This window comes from Varanus komodoensis, unplaced genomic scaffold (assembly GCF_004798865.1).
Source record: "Varanus komodoensis strain SLA01 unplaced genomic scaffold, ASM479886v1 scaffold19, whole genome shotgun sequence".
In the NCBI taxonomy this organism is placed as follows: Eukaryota; Metazoa; Chordata; class Lepidosauria; order Squamata; family Varanidae; genus Varanus; species Varanus komodoensis.
The window spans coordinates 19,546,269-19,572,633 of NW_025335550.1; the positions used below are offsets into that span (position 1 = coordinate 19,546,269).

Consider the following 26,365-nt stretch of genomic DNA (forward strand, 5'->3'; position numbering starts at 1 on the left):
GCAAAGCAGTGCCTCCAACCCCCAATCCCGCAAGCCTGTCCAGAAGGATACCATGGTCGATGGTATCGAAAGCCGCTGAGAGGTCCAGGAGAACCAACAGGGACGCACTCCCCCTGTCTTTCTCCCTGCACAGGTCATCGTACAGGGCGACCAAGGCAGATTCAGTACCATACCCGGGTCTGAAGCCGGACTGAAATGGGTCCAGATAATCAGTTTTCAAGGGATTCTGCATCCAGCCATGATTTAATTCGACTCTCAATTCCTATTTTCAGCCATATTTCCACTATGAAGTACATGGCAATCTGTTTAACTGATTAAACCTTGGCTGCCTCTCTAATTAGAGGAAGAATTTTAAGATAATTTCCTGCAGCAATGAACTTGCAGTATAGGAGGTCATCTCTGGCTGTTACATACTATCTGAAACAATTTGGTATATTCCAGAAATGACAGTAAGCCTTCTGAAAGTGAAAGTCATTTGTGAGCAATGTTTGTTCCAACAGCTAGTTATGAACTTGATTCTTCTGATAATCCATATTTAGCTTATTGAAATATTGTTGCTAAGGAAGAGTATTAAGAAGAAAAGTTTCTGTAAATCTCTTTTTCCAAAGCACATTCGTTCTCTCTTTATAGTGGAAATGAATGGATTTTTTTTCCAGTGGCAGGCAAGAAGAGAAGAATCAACTGAAAAGAGGAGAGAAGCCAACACAACTGGTCCTTCATGCCCCGATGAGTATTAACACTTACCAAAGGTTCTAGTTCCTTGCGGTCTATGAGGTTGAGCTCTGTCACAAAATAATAAAAGTGCTTGTAACAGGTGTTTACATGGGCTTCAGCTCCCATAATGATGATACGGTCAAAGTGATGAATGTAGACGTGGACAAATACTCTAAAGAGCCTGCACAGAATTTTCTTGCAGATCTGGAGGAAATTCTTTGGGAATGGTACACCTGTGAACAGAAAAGGGGTAGTTTATGTTTTCATTCCTTCTAGACTGTGATATTTCTCAGGTGGCCTCTGACAAATAAGGTACTGCAAGTGGCTATTGGAGATACAGTCTTTTCAGTGGTAGCACCCAGAGTGTGAAGAACGCTGGTCCCTACCCTGTGGTATTTTTTGCACAATGTGGAGAAATCCCAACTTCTGTATCACTCAATCGCCAAGGCTTTCTGGAGGTTTACAAAGATTTAAAAGCATAAAAATTTAATAGTGTACATAGTATAAAAAGATGTGATATTAATTAAAATACTGCTTCAAGATAATTTTAGGAACTTTAATTCTTAGTTTTGCTGCTTTGCTGTTTTACTCTTGCTGGCTTTATTTTATGGTATACTCGAATCATGGGTGATTTTCATTCTGTTGGTGCTCAGGAAATGTGTGGCTTGTGTTTATTATCTTTAATCTTTAACAGTAGGAATGCAATTTTGTGGTCTCTAGATGGTGTCTACACAGCCACAGGATAAATCAAGTCCCACTTGTGACCTTGGAAATGTGTTCCAAGGCTGGAACCAAGATTACAGCTGCAGAGCATCCTTCCCCTGCCCTTGCACAGTCAGTATTGTTCTTTCCATGCTGGCTGCAACTCCAAGATCACAAGTGTGATTTTGGAGGCAGCAATGGGGGAAGTTCCAGGGAGCGGTAAGACTCCTCTGGGAAACAAAAATTCTTGTCAGTGCCTCAGGTCCCTCCACCTCACCAGGATGGTCAAAAGACACAGAGATAAAATACTGGTTATCTATGTCTTCTGTAAGTGGGGAGACGCACAGGGGCAACTGAGTGCCTGTTATTCCCCATGTTTGGAGGGTTCTGGGCATCCACACTACATGGCAACCTAACTAAATAAAATTGCTGTCACAGCAAACCTTGGGGGTGGGGAGGCAATCAGAACTGGATTCACCTTGTTCAAACGGCTGGACCCTGTTTATTGAATGATCTATCCATCCATCCATCCATCCATCCATCCATCCATCCATCTCTGTGTTGTCGTGCACTGTTATTGTATATATTGTAGGTGTTCTGTATATTAATTGTTTTATAGTTATTTTATTGCTTCACTGGTTATTCTGTTTCTATTGTTCTACATTTTTTGCTCAATCCACTTTTGGATTGAGTGGATATAGCCTAATAAAACAAACACACAATCAATATCTATGCATCTACTTTATATCACGTCTTTTTTCCTCTTGAGGAACCCAAGGCAGCTTACATCATCTGCCTTCTTCTTTGCATTTTATCCTCACTGCAGCCCTATGAGGTAGCTTAGGCCAAGAGATAGACTGGCCCAGAATTACCCAGCGAGTTGCATGGCCCAGTGGGGGCTAGAAATGTGGTCTCCTGATTCCCACTCTAAGACACTAACCACTATAGCACACAGGTTATCAGTGTTTCCATGCCCATTAGCAAGGCTGGTTGAACATTTCTTCCATACCCTTTAGAATGTGCTTCTGTGCTTTGGAATGTGCTTAGGTGTGCTTCTGTGTTCTTTAGGATTGTACTGTACCTCATTATTCTCAGTGCTGGGGTAGATGTCCTACGTCCTCCAAACTTGGCTCACTGATATGCTGCATGTTGTGAAGGGTATGTGTGTGCACGTGTGCACGTTCACCGCTTGCCCATTGAGCAATACATAGAAAAGTGCAATGAGGGTGCCCAATCGTTTCCTCAATCTCTGCTTGCATGCATTTTACAGAGGTAAGCAGCCAGGAACACATGAAACAGTCCATCACAACTGATACAGCATGCATGTATACAGTGCCTTGCAAAGTGCGCACACACACCCTGTGCCTGTGCTATCTTTGTGCAGTGTCCAGGTGAGAATTATCCTGTGGACAGGTTCGTGCATCTCAGCTGCAGATTGCTCCAGCTGCTTCAGAGTTACCACTGGCCACTTGGTAATTCTGACTGGTGCTTCTGTACAACTTTATTCTGGAACCCTTTTGCTAGTTCCTTGGTCCTCACGATGCTGGCCATTTCGATACGATTCCCCATAAACTCTGGGGACTTTCAGAGACAGGTACATTTTTCTGAGATCATGTGCCACTGGAATCACACACAGGCAGACTGCATTCAACTTCTTACACTAGAGGCAGGGAGTGGCAGCAGAGCTTTTTTGGCCCTGTCACATCAAAGGGGGCAAATGCTTACACAACCAAGGAGGGCTAGTTTAATTTTGCATGCTTAACCTGGGTGCTGCAGTAAAGAGATTTTGCATCTTCACAGTGGTGAGTACCTTGGTAACAATGCCAATTAAATCCATTTCAATTGCAGGTTGTAACAGAACAAAATGTTGAAAATATTTGAACAGAACAAAATGTGGAAAGGGTGTGGGGGAATACTTCTGTCAGGCACTGTACACAGAAATACCTTCATAGTGGCAGACTTCAAGTATAACCAGGTTGTCTGAGGGGATCTAAGAATAGGGGTCTCTATGGCAATATTAGCAAACCAGTGGGATAATACTTCACTCTCCCATGACATTCTGTCACTGATTTTAAACTTACTGAAGGAAAGTAAAATCAGAGCAAGAAACTGCTGAATTAGACTTCATCAACAGGCTCAATTCTATTGCCAGAGACTTAAATCAAGATAAAGGATTTTTATTACACTACAGATATTAAGTAGCAGTGTCATGATGTTTGTGTTACCAGCAGTAATTGTCCTGTTAATCGCCGTTCTTAATAAAGCAAATTCTGTCAGCACTACCACATTTAACTTCCTTCTGACATCTCTGTTTACAGTTCTCCCTACCCCACCCTGCTCACTTGCGTACTGTATATATCTGAAACTCTTGATAACACTTCATACCTTTGTTGACCTGGGTTATAGTTCACAAAAGTGTACACTAGAAGAAATGGTCATTAAGATGCCACAAGACTGTAACAGAGAAACATTCTGCAAATTGTGAGTACTTTTTTTTCAGTATGTTTATTTAATGTGATTTGCACCAGACTCTATGGCTCATTGGGATTTTTCACTTAGGGTAGTTCTGTTTGATTTCTGGTGACTGCAAAGATCGATACTCTTTCCAAAAGGAAAATAAAAAGTAGTGATCTGATATAAATAAGCATATCTTCTTAATAGGCAGAACCAATCATAGGCGTTTTAATCTTTCAATTACAGTTTCTATGGTTCAATGGATCACCAGACTACTGCTGGGAAACCAACCAGCACTGTCTACATTTCATGGAGTTTCCGTCCCAGTCAGCATACTGTTCAGGTTCTTTAAACATCTACTGATAAGAAAAGGTCATTCCAAATGTATTACTGAGGCTTGAAACAGAAGCCAATGTTCAAATTTCAAGTAGATAACCTAAGTCAACAGCAGATGAAAAAGTCCCTCTGGCCTGTAACTAATCTATGCAGATTTGATCCCTCCTGCCATTCACCAACTATCTCATCTTTCTCGGAAATTCCTTTTGCAATGTCAGTTACATACAACAAATAGGAAGATGGTTGGACTTGTCTGATCAGGAGGAAGAGGGTACTATTAAAAATCTCATGAAAAGCTTTCTGTATATGAAGTGCGACCACTGACCCATTTATCACAGTAGTAGCAAGACTTGACAGAGAGCTTCTTCTCAGGATCTCAGCCTTTCCAAGACTGCATGCCTGGGATTTTTTTTTTTTTAAATTGGAGGTACCAGAGATTGAATCCAGGGGATGCTTCATGCAAAGCACCATCTCTACCACTAAACCTCTCTGAAGTCACAATTATGGGGTCAGCTCAGTGCAGTAAGGCAACCTGTGTTGGCAGCTACCACCTGTGTTTATAGAAAAAAAAATTGGTAGGAAGAGCTCATATGTGACAGAAGCTTCAAACAAGCGATAACTTTTTAAAATTATTAATTATGTTATTTGCATCTCAGTTTTCCATCAGCTCACACAAAGTGCCCTCCAAATCATGCAGGTAGTTACATGTTACATAAATCCAACATAACCAATGGAATTTACATTTTTCTGAGCCATATAAATTAGTATCTAAGGATACAGAGGTCTATAAAAACAATACAGCTCTGCTGCAAGAGACACATCATGCTAAAATATAATATTCTACAGCTCCACTTTACCATCTGGACTCCACTTCTCCAATCCTTCCCCTCTATATTATGTTAACTAAACAGTTTTACCATGGAAGCAAGGTGAGAGAGAGCTGACAGCACTTAAATTTAACTGATCTTCACAAGTGTCAAGTATGATACACAATGTGCCTTTATGAGAAAAAAGATCCCAGGGGAAGGGAACTCAAAACATTTTCTCTCAAACCCAAGCACATTTAAAGAACAAACAATGTATAGCACTTTGGAAACTTCAAAGTTTAAAAATGGCTTATGCACAGAAAGAATAATAAATATTCTGATATACAGAGTAAGGGATGTTAACTCTTACATATGGTGCATATGCATTGTTGCACCATACAAACGTCGGTATAGAAAATACTCTCGAGAGAGCCAATGGCCTATGTGATTGAGAATGATCTGCATTTGAAGCAAAACACCTACAATATAACAGAATATACTGGGAACACCAATTAGCCAGTAGTTAGTAAAGCAGATTACATTTCAGTCCCTAGAGTGTCACATGATGGCAAGAACTGTATGCCCGTCCAAAGCTTTGAAAAATAGCCAGCAAAAAGGATGACAAAAGTATGAAAATATAATAAAACTTAACTATGAGATGTTGCCATCTGGAGTGGTAATGACCGAAACAACTGTTATTTAAGGCAACAATTGTTATTTTTGCCAATTCAGAGCAATACTCTAAACTTTCTGTTCTGCTGCCTGGAGGTAGACCCACACTGCAGTAGATTGTAATTAGTTCCTTTCTTCCTGGGTCTGAGTGTCATGCGTTTCTTACAGCTTGCTTGGAGTAATGCAAGAAAGGCCTTGTCTATTATTAATTAGTTGACACAACTATAATGAACTAGCAAGTCTCCTTTTAAGCCTCTCTAGCAAGTGCAGCTGTGAGGTTCTGTGTGTGGTGGGAAGACTGAAAAGCCAGCACTTTAGTACAGCGTCAGGTGGCTGATTATATAAGCTAGGAATTTGCATGTGGAAACTCTGGGTTAGATTTGTGCCTTACAGGGGCTGGCAACTTCAGGGCTTCCAAGGGCCAATTTCACTCTCTGGACCACACCACCAGAGCAAAGGCAAACCAAAACAGTGGCCTAAAAAGGCCAAATGGTGCTTAAAAACAAGGATCATACTTTGTTCTAAAGCTAAATTTGGTCTTTAGGTCACAGTCAAGGCCTAAACTACCAACTGCTTTGCTGCTACCAGGTACACCTAGGCCCAAATTTCTACTTGGCCATGAAGCTGAATGGATGACCCTGGACCAGTCACTCTCTCAACCCAGTGAGGACAAAATGGGATACTGTCATGTAAGGCAGTCTTGCATAGTGGTTACAGGGCTGACCTGGGACTCAGAAAATCAGGGTTCTAGTCCCTGTTCTACCATCAAGACCACTGGTCACTGACCCTGAGCCTAGCCTACCCCACAGGGTTGTGAGGATAAAAAGAAGAGGTGGAAGAGGATTGTGTAAACTGCCTTGGGCTCCTTGCAGGTTTGATATGACTATAATAAATAAATAGCATGTTGTCCTGAGCCCCAGTAAAGGAGGATTACAATGGCATAGTTGTCAATTATGTCAGTAAAAATGAAGGTTCATTGGTAGTATATTAATCCATCCATCCTGTTCATTTAGCAGGACTATGAAAATAAAATAGACTTCAGCATCAACATCACCCTGAAATCTTACATAATATTTAACAATATTGGTTTGGATGAATCCATGGTCTGGCTCAACAGAAGGTTGCTTTGTAAACAGAAAATAGGTTCACTTCAGGCTTTTTCTGACTCCCCAAAGGGGAGTATGGACAAGTGGAATCGATAAAAACTTCACAAGGTGTTAACAGTCTTCAGCCTTCTCTAGCACAGTGGCCTCCAGGTGTGATGGTCTGCACCTGCACTACTCTGTGTGCCAGAACCGTCCTGCTCCCATGTCAGCCCTATTATAAATAAGTTTCTATTGCAAGTATTCCATGCAGGATCATCATTTGCAGTCTTCTTCTGACTGCCACCTAGTTGCCCAGAAAGAGGCAACTAGGAAGAAGGCCTTTTCAATGGTGACTCCTCATCCCCAGTTGTGGAATGATTTCCCCACTGGGGCCTGCCTGATGCGCACTGTCATCTTTTCAGCATTAGGTTAAAATTGCCCTCTATTCAAAAAGCATTTAATAGGCATGCCTGCTGTTTTAATTAGGTCTGTTTTTAAACTCTACACCACACTGGAAATCCATGACAGTAGTTCAGTATATTCTCAGGAAAGGACATCAAGAGGCAGAGCACAGGCATTTCTGGTTTTCAGAGTAACAACATTTTGCCCTCTCAGGCAAAATAGTTGTCACAGTATCTTTGATGCTAAGCTGTCCTTCAGAATCCATTCCTCTACATTGAAAGGAATGTGCCTTTGATCAGGATCAGGAATCCTCTCCCAGTCTTTCCCAAAGCAACAAAACAGGACTCCGGGATGTATCATCTCTGTCAGAGCTCCCTTTGAATCAACACTTTTATAGCTGTATCTCCCACCCCAAAAGGTATGAAGAAGAATCCTCCTGGTTAGAATGCTGGCTGCTGGCGAAGCCTGTTGGGCAGCCACTGTGGTCGAACCTAATGAAATGGAAGAATTCTTAATTCTTTACAGTATCAACCACAGCATCCTCCATTCTACAAAGAAGAGTAAGAGAGCCAGTTCCCACATAAAATGTGGAAATGCACAAGGACAGGTGCTGACTCAGATGAACAACACTGGAATTCTAGTATGTGAGGATGAAAGAGAAGGAAAAGTTATTACTGAACCATTACAGGAGTACATTCAGGTGCAATTACACCAGAAAAAAGAGAATAAATGAGACCACAGCTCTAATGATATCTATTCAAGGAAAAATGGGGGATTTGGAGTTTCTAAACTCTTTGCAATGGGATCAAGGGCTAAGTGTTAACATATACCATCAATACTTCACATAAACAACTTCTATGACATTTTGCCAAATCTGAGTTGTTACTGAGATCCTTGATCTTTGGAATGTACACTGCAATTCATTCCATTAGTATGCTATGTATCTACAGGGAGCTGAGGAGTGGGACAGAGAGAAGGTTTACATTTTACCAAATTACAGCTCCTCTGATATTATCTAAAAACGTAAATCAACAACCACAGGTTTCAACATCTTAAACACAAATGCTCACATTTTACTCCTGATTACGCTGTGCTAATTGCAAATACAAAGCCTACGATCAAACTCATTCATTATTATTTTTATTGGAAGCATAATAGTTGCATACCAAAATTCAACCTAATACTTCCATTTTAGTTTTCCTTATTATAAGTAAACCAACAACAGGAAACACACTAAATTCCCAAGAACAGTCTACTATTTTACTTCTTTCTACATGTGGACTAAACACCTTTCCTGGCTCATTTAGTGTTGACACCTCTCTTCTCTTCCACCACTAAAGATCCATGCAGGAACACAATCTGAATGTAGTTCATACTCTTGTTTCCTAGCGCATTTTAGCAAAAACTATTATTTAAAAAATCTAACAAGGACGATGGCAATATCCATCACAAAGGATATTACTGTTTTTAAAAAGCCCAGAGGACACTATGGGCAGAATAAGAAAGGTGAAGTCATTAAATTAAATAGCTGAGCTATAGTTATTAAAAGAAGGAAAAAGTGGTTGCTGGAATTTTTGTGCGAGCAGCTACTTGCTGAAATAGGAGAAAAGAATTTACTCCTGGATGAATGAACTGGCTCCAGTTCAAGCAATGCTACTGACTCAGCCAGGATTCAGCCTATGAAAAAAACAGAATGACAGAAAGATTCTGCTAACCAGGAGTTTACAATCCTGGGGCTCCAGATGGTGTCCCCTAAAACTGCCAAGTTATTACACAAGAGATTTGCAGGCATTCCAGACACACACTTCAGACTCCTAAAATTCTATACTTGCAGAGGCAATGACAGGCTTTGGAAAAGAACAGGAAGATGATCTAATTCAACTCTTAGCCCTATGGCTGGCAATCTTAGACAAGTAAACCTACCTCCATGATGCACAATAGCCCCTGTAGAGGGACAGCCACATCACCGAAGGCAACCTTCCTCAACTTAAGATAGTTTGGACTTCAACTCCCAACAGCCCCAGCCAGCATAGCTAATAGCCAGGAAAGCTTGGCATTGTAGTCCAAAACATTTGGAGGGTACCAGGTTTGAAGAAGGTTGACCTAAGTTATATGGCTGCATGATTTCAAAAATCCTGCATGGTACACAACAATCCAAATGGTAAGTAGAAAATAAAATTCAGTGTTGCTGGTATCTAAACTCTAGCTTATACATCATGGAAGCTGCTTCAGATCACACCATATGGAAAACGGTGTGCTCATGATCTTTGATCAAAGATTTTAAATATGTGGAAAATCAGGAAAACAGCACAGAGTGGCTGTGACACACACATGGCTTGTGCGGCAATAGCTGCAACATACAACAATTTAAAATGGCTTCCATGTGGCAGCCATGGTAAGCAAAGGGCAATGTTAAATATGGTGGGAAAATAACCCTATCAGTGGCGGCCATACTTTCTGGCAATTTGTAACAGGCCAAGTCCAAAGCAACAGAGAGTGCTACCCTCAGGCATGCTATAATGTGCCAAATCCCATGTGCTGGTATGGTTTTCAGGGTTTTGGGGGGGGGGGGGTTCCAAATGATGTGTTGTATTGGTGTGCTGTATTTGGCCCTTTAGCCTTTGCAACCCTGCACGATGCCGTGGGCTCAGCACGCTACCTGCCTCTAGCCAGAAGTGACCCATGCCTGCATGTGATATCCGTGCTGCACAGCCGCTATTCACAACATCAGGAGAAATGTAAGTTGCCCTAACAATTAAGTTGCTTCTATAAAGGCTGTTTTAATACCTATACCATCCCATCATTGCTATCTGCAATGCATATTGCTCCCAGGTTTGTTCGTCATTTTGCCCAGAATTTGACATATGAGGAATTTTTTCCAGAAGTATTCTTTTCTCAAAAAATCACTGAGCAGGAGGGGAAATAATAGATGGGGAAAGAAAGGAGACTCTCTTGATGAGGGAATGTGTAATTCAAAATGAGTTTGGACATAAGCAAAACTCATCTTGAAAAGCAATGATTAATGTGCTAGTTTAAAGGGAATCCAAACACAAGTTGTGGGTTTCTAGAAAAACTTAACATCTTTCCCCTCCCTTTCTGCTAGACCAGAGCCTGAAAAGGACTCTGCATAGTTGTGCTTCTGGATCCTCTCTTACTAAGAGGAGCCAAGTCTTCCAAGCCAGATGTTTCAAGTTATCTCAGTATGTTACTAAAGGAAGCATCTGTCCTGAATGCCAAGGAAAAAAAGTTCACTGATGCAGGACTTTGATCCTCCCAAAAATAACCTGACAGCTGAAAATGGTTAGATAAACTGGACAAATTACTAGATACCCACAAACTTTCTAGATGCTGCCATGCTGCAATGTCCTTGTCAAAGGAAAATGAAAAACAAACTAATTTAGTTATGTGTTCTATACCCTTAGACCAATCCATTTTACAAGAGTTCTGTTGTCTTATTTAGGGGAAACCTGCCTCTCCCAAATTATGCCTTCTGTGGATTAGTGATTTAGCATATTGATGGTGAGAACAAGCTCACCCATTAATAGACTTACTAGATGACACTGGAGTAGCTTTTGTATCCCAATCTTAGTTTCCCAATTAGAATACTGTTACTTACACTCACCTGAACCCTATGAATTTCAATATAAACATATATCAATGTTGAAAGTTAAATCACATGTACTCCAAATTTGCCAGTCAGTGATACCATCCAAAACATCTTATCTTTATCTAGAGCACCTCTGGATCTCACCCTTTGGGCTAGTTCACACATGAATAAATACCACTTAAAAACAACTCCATGAAAAAGGATTGGGCTGCAGGCAGGGTGGATTTGATTTAAATCCAATTTAAATCATACCTACCTTATGCATAGGTAGAGGAGCTTCATTAAAATATTTTCAAACTGGGTCTTTTTTACAGCCTGCTGCCATTATAGGTTTTCTCCTCCAGGGAAAGTATTATGAGATAAATCTCAGGCTAAATACAAAAATATGCAAAGATTTGAGGAGTATGCTGCTCAAAAGTGTTTCTTTTCATTTTTACTACTTGTCCTTCCCTCTTCACCCTTAGCTTCTTCTGCACATCTATCCTGTCCCCAACAAACTTCTATTATTCATTGAAATTTAGGATTAAAGAGGTAAGGGGTTGATTCTATGTACATAGATTTGCAAAGGAACAATGGGAGTAAGGTCTTTTTCTCAACTCTGCGTGTTTATTTTGTAACATTTTTGCTGTGAAGAGACTTGAGATCTCTGCAAACATACATTCACAGTTTTGAGAACTGTAAAACCAAGCATCTGTGACAATAACTTCTAGATAGAAAACTTGCCCAATAATCTTACAGAAAGCTCTGGAAGAGCAATGCATTGTGACTAGAGTAATGGAATTCATTTACCAAAACATTTAAGCATTGCATGAATATGCAGTCTCATGCTACATAATTAAAAATTAATCGTTATTTCATGATGAATAACTCTTGCACTATAATGCATCTTAAATAGAAAACTATCTTTAGATAGATTTTTCCTCAAAAATATTTTATTTAAAACAACTGAATTTAAATAAAAATCTAATTTTATTTTATTTTTCATTCATTGTTTTTTATCCACCCTGGCTTGAAGGAATGTGAGGCCAGATGAAAGTTCCATCTCTGATATTTAATTTGTAATTGCTGATTCCTACATGCAAGTCACAGACAGCAGACTGCCTTTTACTGAATCAGTCCATATCTAGCCCTGTACTCTCAACAGAGACTGGCAGAGACTTTCCCAGGGTGTCAGGCAGTTTTTTTTTTGCCTGACTTGGAGATGCTGCAGACCTTCTAATGTTCCATTCAACACCACAATTATCTGTGTGACAGCCAGATTTTATACTTGGAACAGTGAAAGATATGGTGGAAATTGAATTAAATAGGAAGAGAAGGGCAAAAGGAATCCAGTGAGCACTGTGGCAAAGAAATCAAAGGAGTTTTACTATTCTTATCTGAAGAATAGTTTTCACTGAATTACAAATAGTTTCACTTATATTTAGAATACTGGAAAGAGATTGCTTTTGATTTCTTTTTCATTAGCAAATATGCAAGAAAAAGCTGACCTTTAAAGGTTAAGTATGGAAGGCACATTTATTTCATGAACATGGGCCCACATCAAGCATGGGCCAAATATTGTCTTCCATGTGCACTGGATAACTTGCTCCTAGAGTCTGTTGCTCAATTCCAGTGTACTTTTCTTGTGGGAAGGATTCACTGGGATATCAAATTGTAATGGCTACTTGATGTCAATCTGATGCAGCCCAGACTGGAAGTTCACAAATATCACATTGCTGATACAAAGGAAATGGCAATGAGTAACTAGGAAGCCATTTTCTCAATTTTTGTCAGAGTTCCTGAGTTTTCTCTGGTGGCAGATCCTGTGCAAGATAGCTACACAGTACAGGAGAGCAAGGTCTCCAGCAGTTAAAGAATGAACTGGCAGCCAAAGGTGTGAAACTATCATTTAATGTCCATTCATCAGGTATCACAAACAGAAAATGGATTTGATTCTCATCTTAAAAAGCAAATTAACAAACAAACAAACTGGAAAATTAGGCTCACTTTTAGGCTCACTGTTTGAAAACACAATGGCAAAGGTATTGCCATTGGTAATATGGTATCTGCAAAAGATGCTATTGTTCAGGAAAAAATTCCAAACTAGGGGTGGGAAACTTTTGGCTAATGCCAACCAGATGTTTTAGCCTACGACTCCCATCACTATTAGTTATGGAAGCAAGGGTTCACCCCTGCACTAAGCCAATGGTGAGAATCCTCCCACCAACCATGAACAGTGCATTTTTCTAACCATACAACACCAGTGGATTTCCATTGTATCACTGCTTGACTGATGTCATATAATGTCATTGGAAAATCATTACAATGCTGTCCCCAGGTAAGTAACTTCAATGGAATATACTTCTCTCCCCCAAATATACAGAATGGACCCTCTCACCAGACATTACATCACAAGAACCCATGATCTCAGTCAGCCTATTGCATCATTAGATTCCACAGTTCTAGGCTTTACTAATCAGAGCACCATAAAATGCTAAGTCCTTGTGATATGAAAAAATACTGAGCTTATAAAGCCAGTATAAATCAAGGCAGACTTCTAAAGGCACACCAAGATCTTCTAATTTCATGTATGAGTTACTACTGCGGGGACATTCAACATTTTCTAATTAAAAAGGGTGTTTTGTTTTGTGTTGTGCATTTACAGTTTCTTAGCTAAATCCCTGAACAGCTTCATCTCCATTCAAGAATTTTATACAGGCAATTGTGACAAATGCCAGCTCTCCGTAGGACAGCGAAAAGCATCTGTAATAGCCTTAATGCACACAACCCCTGTCAACTTATCTGTCATTTTGCTGTCTACATTTCCCTCTCGAAAAGCTCCCTTTAAAAGCAGATTGTTGGAGGGCATTTTGTTCCGTATCCCTGTTAATACACATGTATGCTATCCCTCGAGGTCAATGTTTGACATCTGGAGCAGAATTAGAACACCAGATTGACAAGTGCCTTGTTTTATTTGCTTCTCCATAGCATGGTTTGACAGAGATGGGGACAGGGAGAAAAGAAAAAGCCAGATCAGGAAGGCTGCATTTAAAATAAACAAACAAACTGAAAAAGGAGGAAAACAAACCCACCCAGTGAAATCAGTTGCTCCAGCATAATCCAAATGATAAGAAAGTTAGGTATGTTTTAATAAACCAGTAGTAAAATAAACCACACTAGCTTGATCTTCCCCAATAGGTGCCCTCCAGATGTTGTGGACTAGATGATTCATATAGCAAGGGAGTCAAAGACACTATGCCCCACAGTGGCTTAATTAAGGATTTTCAGTCGGTCTACAGTGAGCTGGGATTGATCTAATTTCTTCTATGAGGACAGGACTTGACAGGTCAAAGTAGGATTGCCAATCAGTCCAATTTTAAACTGAGACAAAGTAATTTGTCTAAGATGCTGTTCTTCCTAAGATGCTAAAAAAGATTTTATTTAAGATCGCAGAGCAAATGGCTAAATAAATCAGGTTGTTTTGTAGAACTGCATGTCCTTTTATTCAGGGCCTGTCCCACAAAATTTAATAAAGATATCTTTCACTAATGCTTGCATTTTATAGAACAACCCACAATGGCTTCATGGACTCACAATGCTTCTGTTGAACAACAAAACCACCACTGAACACTGGAATACCCGGAATACTATTTGAGAAGAGCTGTTCTACTTAGGTAACCAAGTAATTAGTTACACTAGGTAACACAAAGGTTATTTATTTATTTGATTTATAAAACCGCATCCAATAGTCCCAATTGGGACTCTCTGGACAGTGTACATCCATCAACAGTGTTATACAAATTATGCAATAAATAGAAATTAAATATATATTTTAAAACTGTTAAAAACTTAACTAATACAATAAAACTTCCACTTACTATTTTACAAAATTTAATCTCAGTGTAGTGGTTAACTTATCAAAAGAGCAATTTCATTTGAACAATCAACAAAATTTAAAATTATTACAGTATTATTTAAGGTTCTCATGACACAGCAAATGACCCTGCGCTGTTTCCACAGCACACAGATGTCTGCCCAAACTTACCCATCTGATGATCATGTGCTTACCCAGACAGAGCCTGCTCCTTGCTCCAACATCCCTGCCTCACCATACATCCTTACAACCCCTGAAGAGAAATCCCTGTCCTTTTCTTCTTGCCTATGGACCTCAGCAGCCTCTTGACAGGTCCACTGTGGTTTGGAGGTGTGTTCCCCCTTGCCCCTCCAAGTGTACCTGCATGACTGAGGTGCTTTCTGGCTGGTCTTCTTTAATTAAGAAAAGGCCAAGACCTCCCTTCTTTTCCCTCCATGTATTGTTTCCCTGTTTCCAAAGGACAACACACATCCCTTGGCCAATGGGATAAAAGAAGGAATGACACAACTGTTGCTAGGATGCTTAGAGCAGTGGAGATTGAAGGGTAGCAGCAGCCACTTCCACAGCTGCTCTTGCCAGTGAACTCTATGGTGTTTTCATACCAACAATGGTAAAATGGTAATCCCATGTCTGCATGATTGGAAAAGCCAAAGCAAAGTGTGAAAGACTTAGAACATACTATTAATTCTCTCTGTGGTTTCAGAAAACTAATCCTAACACAGATGAATTCCAGAACTGAGTCTGGACAACACGGCCAACCCACAATGGTAAGATTTTGCCATGGATCCCCATGACATGTGAATCTGCCCAAAATGTGGTACCAAAAAAATGGACATCTCCTTACAAGGTTTCCATCATAAAATAACTACAATACTTTTATTTTAATTACACAATCAATTTATGGGCCACTTTACTATATCTAAAAAGATATCATGAAGAGGTTCACTACATAAATGTTTAAAATGCAGAGCACCCACAGTTTAAACATAATAAACCATACAATACAGAACATTTCAGCTAAAAAGATTTTTTTAAAGTATGCCCTCAATTAAAATACTTAAAATCAAGAACTGTTAATCAACAAACTGGGCAGCACAATTTCTCAGATAAGGTTTCTCACAATTTCTCTCAGCATCTCTTTTGTGAAGGCAAAATGTTCAGCTTCTCTAGTTCAGAATACCTCAAGGCACTTCCCTATTTAGACAACCTGGAGGCCTCATTCTCTCTCAGGGGTTGGAAGAGAAATTTAAATGAAATCTAAATGAAAATAGAGTAGTCACACCCTAACACTTAAAAGCCCTAAGACTGGCAGGCATACTCCTGACTAACAATAAACACTTTCAGATGACCCAGCTGAACAATTGTGTTGACCAATGTAGTTCTGGCTGTATCACACAGTTTGTAAGCACGAAACCACAGCCAGACTGATGAGATGGAAAACAGCTTGGGATGAACTCTGGTTTTGACATCTGAATTCACAGTTGCCCCAGTTTATGCAATAGCAGATGTCCTGTTGTTTAGCAAATGAAGAGACCCAGTATGTATTAGTCTGAGCTGTTTATTTAATCGACAAATGAGTTAAATGTGCTGTAACAAGGGACACCTTTGTCAAAACTGTAGGTCTGTTTATTTATTTATTTAAAACATTTTTATCTCTGTTTTCCAGCCAAAAAGGTTCCCAGAGCAGTTTACATACACTCAGTTAACAGCAAGACAGCAAGAAAGGTTCTCACAGGGCTATGATCTAAAATACTCAACACAAAAGGAAAAGACAGAAGAAAACACTGCTCTTATAATAAGCAGATGAAAGCGGTTTAGGGAGGAGGAGGTGTGCAGCTCTGCTTCCAACCCAATTCCCTCTGCGGCTGCCTAGTGACAGATGAGGAAAGAGCCTGTTGGAGCTGGACTTCCTTAAAATAGCCTGATGGAGCTGATTTGTTTTGACCTCCCAGCCCCTTTTTCAGACCTCTGAACTTACTATAGTTGAACTTGGTTCCCTTTTGTTCTCCATGTTGCTTCTGAGAATGTTGTTCTTTTGGAAACACTTCATTTCGCTTGTGCCCGGTGCAGAGCACGTGGCATAGCTCATAAGGAGCATCAGACACCCAAGAATTGCAGACGCAGCAAAGGAATATTAAATATTAAATTAAATATTAAGAAAGCTGCCTCATACCGAATCAGACCATTGTCCATTTAGCCTGGTATTGTCAACACTGGCTGGCAGTGGTTCTCCAGGGTTTCCGGCAAGATATCCTAACCCTACCTGGAGATGCTGGGGTTTGAACATTAGAACCTCTTGCATGCAAACCAGGTGTGCTACTGCTGAGCTATGGTGCCTCTTTATGCCAGAGCGGTGGATTCATATTCCTGTCCTGGTCTGAATTACCTCAATTACCCACATGCCAGCACCAAGCAGAACCAGAGCCAGAGTGGGCAGAGTTCAAAATAAGGCTGAGACCCATGCGTTTGCACAGAACAGGTTCCCCAACTGTGTCCTATGAAAACTATTGAAGATAAGATCCTATAAATAACTTTCCAGTCTGCATAACGTCTTGATACAGAAGCTTATTAATAACAACTATTATTCAGGATACATTATACAGTCATATTAATATTAACAGAATACTTTTCTGTACTTGGATCGGGATACCCATATACAACATTAGCAAGCGGAGTACTAAAATATTAATCACACATGTATTTTCTACAGAGGTAGTCACAATTCAATGTAAGACTGACTCACTGGACACAACCAGGTTCCTACATTTGCAGCTTAACTTTGATAGTGACAATGCCAATGCTCACCTAACAGTCATCTGCCATGTATAATAGGAAAACTATGAAGAACAGCACCCTGTCAACTCTTGCAGCAGAGTACACAACCTGATATGTTAGATGGCAAACTGACATAACCTTCAAGGGAAAAAACAAAGCCTGTTCATAGCCATTGTAGCATCAATACAACAGGTTTCACCTGCGCACAAATGAACTGAAGCAGATCAAGTGCTTAGCAGCCAAAGCTATGCACTTTCCATGAAAAATGAACCAGTAGCACATTTACATAGAAAGGTTTGGAATTCCACCAAATCTGAACAAAACAGGATACCCAAATGCCATTTAGTGCAATAAACAGTTAGAAATTCGTATGTGCCGGTAGCTATCAGAACACCGCTTTCCACCAATGAGTAACTCAGGTGCATGCACACAAGCACCTATAAATTACTGTGGTTCTGCTTTCTCAAAAGGAAAAAGGCAAGGAGAAGGAATATCAAATTAAGTGTATGCCACATGTCTCAGAGGTCACACATGATAAGTGGAGGAGAAGTTTATACGTATTCTCACTATGGCTCACCCTATGTAAAAAATTTCTGGCTTGGAATCTCATGAACATCTTTAAAGAACCAAGGAAAGGAGAAAATACATTTAAAAAGAAAGGGAAAACCTGTCTCTGATTACTGGAAACTTTCCAGATCACTCTGGTTTCTGAAGCTTTAGCATCCCTTTGTATATTACATTGGCATAGTTCAGCTGCTTAATTGATTTTTTATTAGATATTTTATTTATTTTCTAAATGTGTTCTCATCCTCCCTAAGCCAAACAAGAATCGAAAATGACCTTTTGGACTGTTTTTACAGCTTGACAGACATTTCCGGAGATTTTCCTGCACTCATTGTGCTGTCCAATAAAGCCTTGGAAAAGCTGCCTGACCTGACAGACCCAGGGTGGTTCCAGAATCATCACTCTGTTTGAAAGCAGTCAATGAGCCCACAAGTTTCAAGCATCTGATGTATCTCTGCAGGAAACTGGCCACAATCTGAGTGAGTTCAATTAGTCTCACTGGGTTTTGATCTTACATTTGCACTACACAGATATTAGCAAAAGGGGCACCAGTGTAGAAATTATATGGGACACTGCTCCCTATATTCAAGGTAATTCATCAAACCTTAATTGCAAATCCCACCAAGAATTCTCCTAGGATGATCTTCTAAAGATCTACTATTGTTCTATGGGATGACTCATCTAGTGTTATTAGGAGGATAGCACTTCTAATTCAATTATTTTCCCTAATTTGTATTATATCACCCTCCTTTTGATTACTTTACCTAACCGTTCTTAAATAATTTTATTTGATCATTGTTGCAAAATTTCTATTGGTCTGGACTGCAATAAACAGTTCAACTACACAACTAAGAGGTGCTCCTGAAATAGATCAATCACTAATAAAAATGTTCTGGCATTACATTCCTTTGGGCTTTGGCTCTGCTTGCAAAGGCCAGTCATGACCCATGCAAGGCCAGTCAGAATTATCCAGGTATTACTGATTTTGGAAGGTGGAAGGTTTAGAATGAGATACAGTGGGTTAGCTCCACTGAAATCAGTGAAACAAGTAAATAATAAGTAACTTAAGTTCTACTGATTTCTACGGGACTAAATCATGATTAATTTATCTCGGTGTCTTGTCTAAGCGACCTACTTGAATTCATGGTAGAGGCAGAAGTTCCTGATTCACAGGTTACTGTCTTAACCACTACCCTACGTTTCTTTCCGCTTTAATACCTGTATGAAAAATAAAATCATATACCTAACTTATGAAAAGAAGTATTCACACAGAAGCCACAAACAGTTCTGTATAGTGGATTTTTCTCTGCGTACTTGCTGCAAGCTGGTGTCCAATAAGCAGCTAATGAAACGTACTAGAACTCTTAGCGAAACTGGTTAGACATCACAGAACAAGTCATGTTATCTGCATGGCAAGACTAGCTTTAGTCCTCCATCTGCCACATTTTTTCTTCATGACACAAGGTCCAGAATCTGAAACTGCAATGGCAGCAGAAACAATGTCCTATATTTCACAAGGCACCAGAACTTCATCAAGATCTTGCAACAGTGTACAGATTATGCAACAATTCTTCTGTAGCATATAGAGAACTCTTCCATATGGTCATATCTTGTTCACCAAATGCATATTTGGTGCACACAATCCACACATTTACCCAAGAATTCGTATTCTGATACCAAGATATTTGCAACATACTATATTCTGCAAAGACAAGGAATTAACAAATCTCTTATGCATACATATATAAGCAGTGAAGTCCAGTAGAACAAAACACATCTCTTATTGCCTTATATTAAAAGGACATAATCCCTTGGGGGAAGAAAAGCATTCAGTGGAAAAAGAAATCCTACCCTGTCATTTTCAGATGTAATTGCTCAAGTCTTTTACTGCTGGATAATTACAAACCAAAGGCTTTCAAATCCTTTGTATTTCAAAATGTTTGCTTTTTTATCTGCCAAAAAGCCATTACATCTTCCTGACAATAAAGGGACCAACCTGGTACCCATTTCCTTTAGGCAAGTTTGTACTTTCTGGAAAACTGAAAACAGACATGGATTCCTCATCCTTAAGAGCTAAGGCTGCAATCCTAAGCACAATTATGCATCTATTCACAATGTAGTCCCACTAAATTCAATTATGCTTATTCCTGGAGCTGAACTACATCCTACACTAATTGCACAGCATGTATCTGAGGGATGGCTTTTTATTTATGCTAGTGTAAGAGTACGCAGGCCTGATTCAGATCAGGACCACCACAGACTGGAAGAAGAGGATGGCAGGGCAGGGCAGGGCAGGGCAGGGCAGGGCAGGGCAGGGCAGGACAGACTTTCTTTAAAATCATCTAGATAGCACTAGGCTGATTCATTGCAGCAAATGTGATAATGCATTAACATTCTAAATTGTAATCAAGCTACATTAAAGTGCAACATGACTAGCCACTAAATTACATGATTATTAATATAATACATTTTGAGTGACTAACAGTCTTTTTATGCTCTAGGTTCAGGGCTGGGGAACCTCTTTCACCTTGACAGATCAACTCAATACTGGAAAAGCTCTTAAGGGCTAAATTTCCGAAGCAGGTAGGCCAAAGACCAAAAAAAGTTTGGCCAAAAGTATCAACTATTGTAGCTTCAAGTTCTTATTGCCAGTGACTATGCCTCACACAAAAGGCATTTCAAACTTTCAAGGTGGAAAGAAACTGCACAGAAACTAGGAAACTACAAACATGTGGTTAGAAGGAATGGGGTGGATCTAAGGGAGAGAGCTTCCCCGAAGGGCCAGACTGTGATTCCTAGCCTGAGTATCCAAACCCTTGTTTTAAATACAAATATGGTATTCAGAAACTTAACAGAAGCTATTTTTGTTCATATGAAGCAGCCTCAGTCCCTCCTTTACAATAGAAAGATTTTTGGACAGCATTTAGCCTTTCATTGTTTGTTTTTATTTTGTCCTATATTGTCCTCAAAAAGGGACTGCAGGTGGCGCAGTGGTTTAAACCACTGTGCTGCTGGGCTGGTTGATCGAAAGGTCGCTGGTTCGAATCTGCACAATGGGGTGAGCTCCCGTACTCTGTCCCAGCTCCTGCCAACCTTGCAGTTCGAAAGCATGCAAATGCCAGTAGATGAAAAGGTGCCACTTCGGTGGGCAGGTAACAGCGTTCTGTGCACTTCGGTGTTTAGTCATGCCGGCCACATGACCACGGAGACTGTCTGCGGACAAACGCTGGCTCCCTCGGCTAGGAAACGGAGATGAGCACCGCCCCCTAGAGTCAGGCATGACTGGACTTAATGTCAAGGGGAAACCTTTACCTTTATATTGTCCTCAATAGTTGAAGCTCTATATTCTACAACAGCTGAACTGTACCAATATACACAGACCCTGTAAGCCAAGATGTGTGGGTTGAGAGCCCATTAGTGTGGTGTAGTGGTTAAGAGTGCTGGGTTAGGACTCAGGAGATCTGTGTTCTAGTTCCATTCACCCAAGGAGTTCAGAGTGGCTTTGGACCAGTCAAAGATTTGCAGCCCAGCCTACCTCACAGGGCTGTTGTTGTGAGGATAAGATTGAAAGGAGGAGGAGTTTCTTTACAAAGAAAAAAGATGGGATATAAATATGATAAAGATGTCACCAACTGTGTCCCTTCACCTTGGAGAAGGTTAATAAAGACGGGTTTTGCTCTGCAGAGAAGAGTTAAGGATGAACTTAGTTTTACAATGCTTTCACTTTCTTCCTATGGGGAAGTTTTCACTGGTACAAAGGCCCCACCAATTTCTATACTATGCAACTTTTGTGGCAGTCTGCCAATTTCACTGGTTATCTAACCTAGCAGCGGGAGATCAGGCTGGGCTGCCAGGGTATTCCGTCAGCAAGTAGCCCCATTTAATAAATACTCTGTTCTGAGCAGGGATCTGCAGATTCACATGTGAATGTGTGATATTGCTCTATGCATACTGATCACAAACATTCTAAGGTTAAAATGAAATAAAGTTAAGTATAAATATTATGCTATGATACCTGCAGCAGGTGATCCGTTGCACAAAGTTGTACAATCAACCAACCAAATCGATTACCCCACCAAATACATGCTGTATGAAAGATGCATATTTACAGAGTGGTGAAAGGCCAGCAGTGATTTAGCCAGACCATTCTCTCTCAGGATAACATTCCACAACCGTGGCACCACTGCCAAACGAAGCCTCTCCCATATGGCAGCTGGGTATGAAAAAGGGCTACTAACATTGTTTTAAGTAGTTTAGTAGATAGACATGTGTAGAAGCGGCCAGATACACTGTTGTACATCAAACAGTTCTGCCAAAGGATTCAAAGCTTTTGGCACCAGATATATGGCATTTCTTTTACACACTTTCACCCTCCATGCCCCTCCCATAGTGACTGTTACACCTGAAGAAGGTGGATGCACTGTAGTCTGGTGTCTTCACTTTGATCATTACACCTTGGATGACCTTGCTAGAAGATCAGACTTGTGAGGCAGTCTGGGCTCCTGGTGGCCTTGCTCTTGGCTTCTCTGACACTCCTTACCATGTTAACATCTGCATCCAAGAGGGGATGAAAAAGCCTATGCCATGCTTCTTATCCATCTTTTAATCTGTAAATCCACTATTTCCAATCAGCTACAGATCCCTCATGGAACTGCCACAATGAATGTTTCATTCTTCTAGGTAGTTGTCTTAATTCTCAGGGGCTATTAACAGAGCTTTCAGATAATGTAACTCATACCATTGTTGCTTTCAGCCTGGCCACACAAATTGTTCTGTACTGCCTTTGTGATTAATCAGTGTCACCCAAGCAAGCTTAGATAGGTAAAATTTATCTGGATTGTGGATTTTCTCAGTACTATTGTGCTACTGCACAGAGGAAAGAGCCCACTGCCATGATTATTACTTCTATTATACATTCATAACTCACACTTCTTTCCCTTGCGAAGAACGAGGTAGCTTGCAAGGTTCTCCTCGCCTCATTTTAGCCCTGCAAGAAGTGCAACCCTGTGAGGTAGAGTCTATGATGGGTCTGAAATCAAACAGTGGGTTTCATGACTTAGTGACAAGCGAACCCAGATGTCTGCAGTGTTAGTCCAGGAATCTTAACCATCACAATGACTCTTAACAACTCTGCATTAGAAACTTGCAATTTGACTTTGTAATGAGATGAAAGTAAGTTGGCTATTTTTCCCTCTCAGTCTTTTCTTTTTGTTTTTTACAAAATAAGAATGGAAAGACCACCACGATTAAATCAGGTTATGTACTCAAAACATTAACTCTGCATTAACCCTAACCCTTTAGCCCAAGTCTTGAGTCACATCTCAAATCTTTACTTTCAAATCCAAGTTGACTATCAAGTCTCTGCAAGAAAATTTTGAGTAGAAGCTTAAGTCTCTTCTCAAGTCTCAAGAGCCAATTTTAACAGAAAAAAAGGAGGTGGTGGTGGGGTGGTCTGTGCTTAGAATTTCCCTGGTCCCAGAGACCAGGATTAGTCACTGGATTTAGCACATGACAAACCCAAGCTTGGGAAACAACAGTTTATTAAAAGGATAAATACAAGGACTGAAGGAAGGACTAAAACACAGAATCTAAAAGGGATAAAACCAGGTAAAAAGAGGGGAAGGGAAATTGGAAAGCGACAGCAATAAAGTGCGCAGCCAACCAAGAACCCCAACTCCCAGGGCTTGGTTGGCCCACTTGAACAGAGAAAATAAGCCTAGCCTCACCTATGCACGGCTCTGCTATACCTTCTGCAGGCACAGGATGACGACGCAGGGCTCTTCAGCAGGGAGAACAGGCAGCAAATGGAGTCTCCTGAGAGAGGAAGAAAAGGCTGCTCTGTTCCCTGGGCTTTATCCCCAGGCCCTGCCTAGGGAAGCTGACCTGTGGGGGGCATGGCCCATCTTCCAGTCCTTGGGGGCCAGCCATTTACTACAGGTGCCAGTCAGCCAGTCATCACTGTTATCTCTGGTATTTCTCACCTAACATCACAAAGGGAGGATGACAACTCCTGGGAATCTTGGGCACCAGATTCCAGCTCACTGGCACTTGGTTTTTCTAGCATTTTAGCAGTTACAGCATTAACCCTTCCCCTACCCTCTGGAGCCCAAAAGCTGGTTCATGTTACAGTGAGTTGCTCAAGTCCCCAACCCTGGTAATCTGTAGGTGAACTTTGCTCTCAACATGATCACTCTATACTGAGCTCAGTTTGTGTATTAAAGAAGGTTATTAGCATTAGCTTAGAAATGTGTGCATACTAACTAATGTCTTGATGGCTTGATAGTGTGGAAAAACAAGGATGCCTGAACATACCATTTAAACTGCTTCCATTTGAGGATTTATTGTGGAATTGCCATGGGCACATTTACTCACAATTTATAGGAGGTCCACATGATGTCACCATCCATTTGTTATCCTCTCATGTTTTCTTACCAGGAAAAGTCTTTTTTTCTGAGAAGGAGGAAAGAACACATCCTCCTTTGGCACTATTCTATATTTTAAGAGGTGTGGTTTTGACACAGGTGGCACAAATTCACTATATATTTTGAAATGAACACCATTTCTATCACCCATTTATTTATTTTGAAGTGGTGCTAAACATTTTCCCAATGAAGACTTTTTTCTTTTCTTCTTTAACCCCTTTCCATTTAATGTGCATGTGTGCACACATGTGTACATCTGCAACAATAGCAAGGTTTAACTCCTTCCAGAGTACAGGCAGATCCCAAGTTATGCATGTACAAGTTATGAACAAGTTATGAACAAACTGTATTTATGAACAAACGGCTATACAGCCTGCTAATCTTTTAAAATGACTGTGGAAAATCACCCATGGTGATCACTGCGTCATCACCACAGATAGAGAGGGGAAGCAAAAGAGGAGAGAGGGAGGCCTCTAAAGCTCACTTCCCTGCCCTGCCCATCCAGAGATGGAAATTTTTCTGGCATTTCCTTGCTGCAAAGAGGAGGCACTGGTGAATTTGGACAGGAGGGGGTCCCTAGAGATATTCATGGGTTTTCCACTTTTATGTGGGGGGGAGGGGGTCCTGCACCTAACTACCACAAATGATCTGACTTACATGCATATCCAACTTAAAGATGAGTTCCCATTTTCTCAGGAACAGAACTTGTTTGTAACCTGGGGACTGCCTGTACTGTTGTCCCTCTCCAAATAAGGGCCGCCTACAGATAAAGAGATGCAGCATACACAGCTCCACAAGGCATGCTGGAGCTTCTCCTAAGAGTGCAATCCTATACAAACCCCATAGCTAGCAACAGGTCCCACTGAACTCAATAGCTCTTCTAAGTGGGCATGCGATTGCGCTATAAATATGTTCTGCATTCAGCATAATTATTTCTGTACTCCTAAATAAACACAATTAACTAATACATTATGCTTCATAATCTGTTTTTCCAATACTTTCTGTTCATACATTAAGAATTGGATGAGTATCCCCTACTGGCTCGCATATCATTTTTCTGAAATATTTACAAAAGGTAATGGGGTCTATCTTTGGAACACCAAATCCAATTTTAAAATATTTGTCAACCTGGGTGCATAGACATTATAAACAGAATGTGATCAGATCTGAAGGTAGAAGTAGAATTCAGTATTTACTGAACAACACGTGATAGTTCAAAACACACAAATTAGCTGTACCTTCCTGTAAAGAAAATCAAATTCATAAATTGAATGAACCTTAAGGACTATCCATTCTTGATCTGTATCAAGTGACAGCAACTGTAAGTTGTACTTTTCCCTCTGCTCCTTTTCCTCCTATAAATATTTATTCCAATCTCTAATGTTCTCATCAATAAACCAACAGTCTTAGTAATGTCAGACTAAAACTGTCAAGTTAACAGAAAACATGAAGTAACTCTAAAGATCCATTAAATGTCAGTTAAAAATTCCAACTCTGCCAAAGTCTTTGTTCAGGTCCTATTTATCACACAAGCTAATTTTCACTCAGAAAATTGAATATCTTTTATTTACGCCACACATATATGATATCTGTATAAACATAATATAAATTGAAAAAGGCTGTCTGTGCATGTGTTTGTATTAACAAGTGCATTCTCAGGGCAGGCTGGAATCAGCTCTGGCAGACAGTGTAAGAGATATTAAGTGCATCCTTCATTTCTGCTGAAGGCTACATTCTACAGGAAAATTCTCCTCCAGCCCCCTTTTTACATACCCTTTGTTTTATTGTAGGAAGTTCCAGCTCATGTACAAGCAAAATGGGAAATGTAATCAACATCTTATCATAAAATTACTTGCAAATTTAGGGGTTATCCAAACAACTGATTGCTGGTTGTCAAACCTTTTAACATTACAGCTTCTCCTTTGTTCCTCTGAATGCAGTGAAAACAATTAAGACATCATCATTTCTCTCCC

The 26,365-nt window shown here is 40.2% G+C and overlaps 1 protein-coding gene across 4 annotated transcripts in view; it reads right to left on the reverse strand.

The window, feature by feature from the left end:
- Positions 1-26,365, reverse strand: part of MOB3B (MOB kinase activator 3B) — a 104,637-nt gene that overhangs the window by 12,752 nt on the left and 65,520 nt on the right. For all 4 annotated transcript variants that reach the window (XM_044427965.1, XM_044427966.1, XM_044427968.1 and 1 more), the window contains one exon: positions 745-947. In XM_044427965.1, the coding sequence (XP_044283900.1) occupies positions 745-947 (203 nt within the window). The remainder of the gene's footprint in view (positions 1-744; positions 948-26,365) is intronic.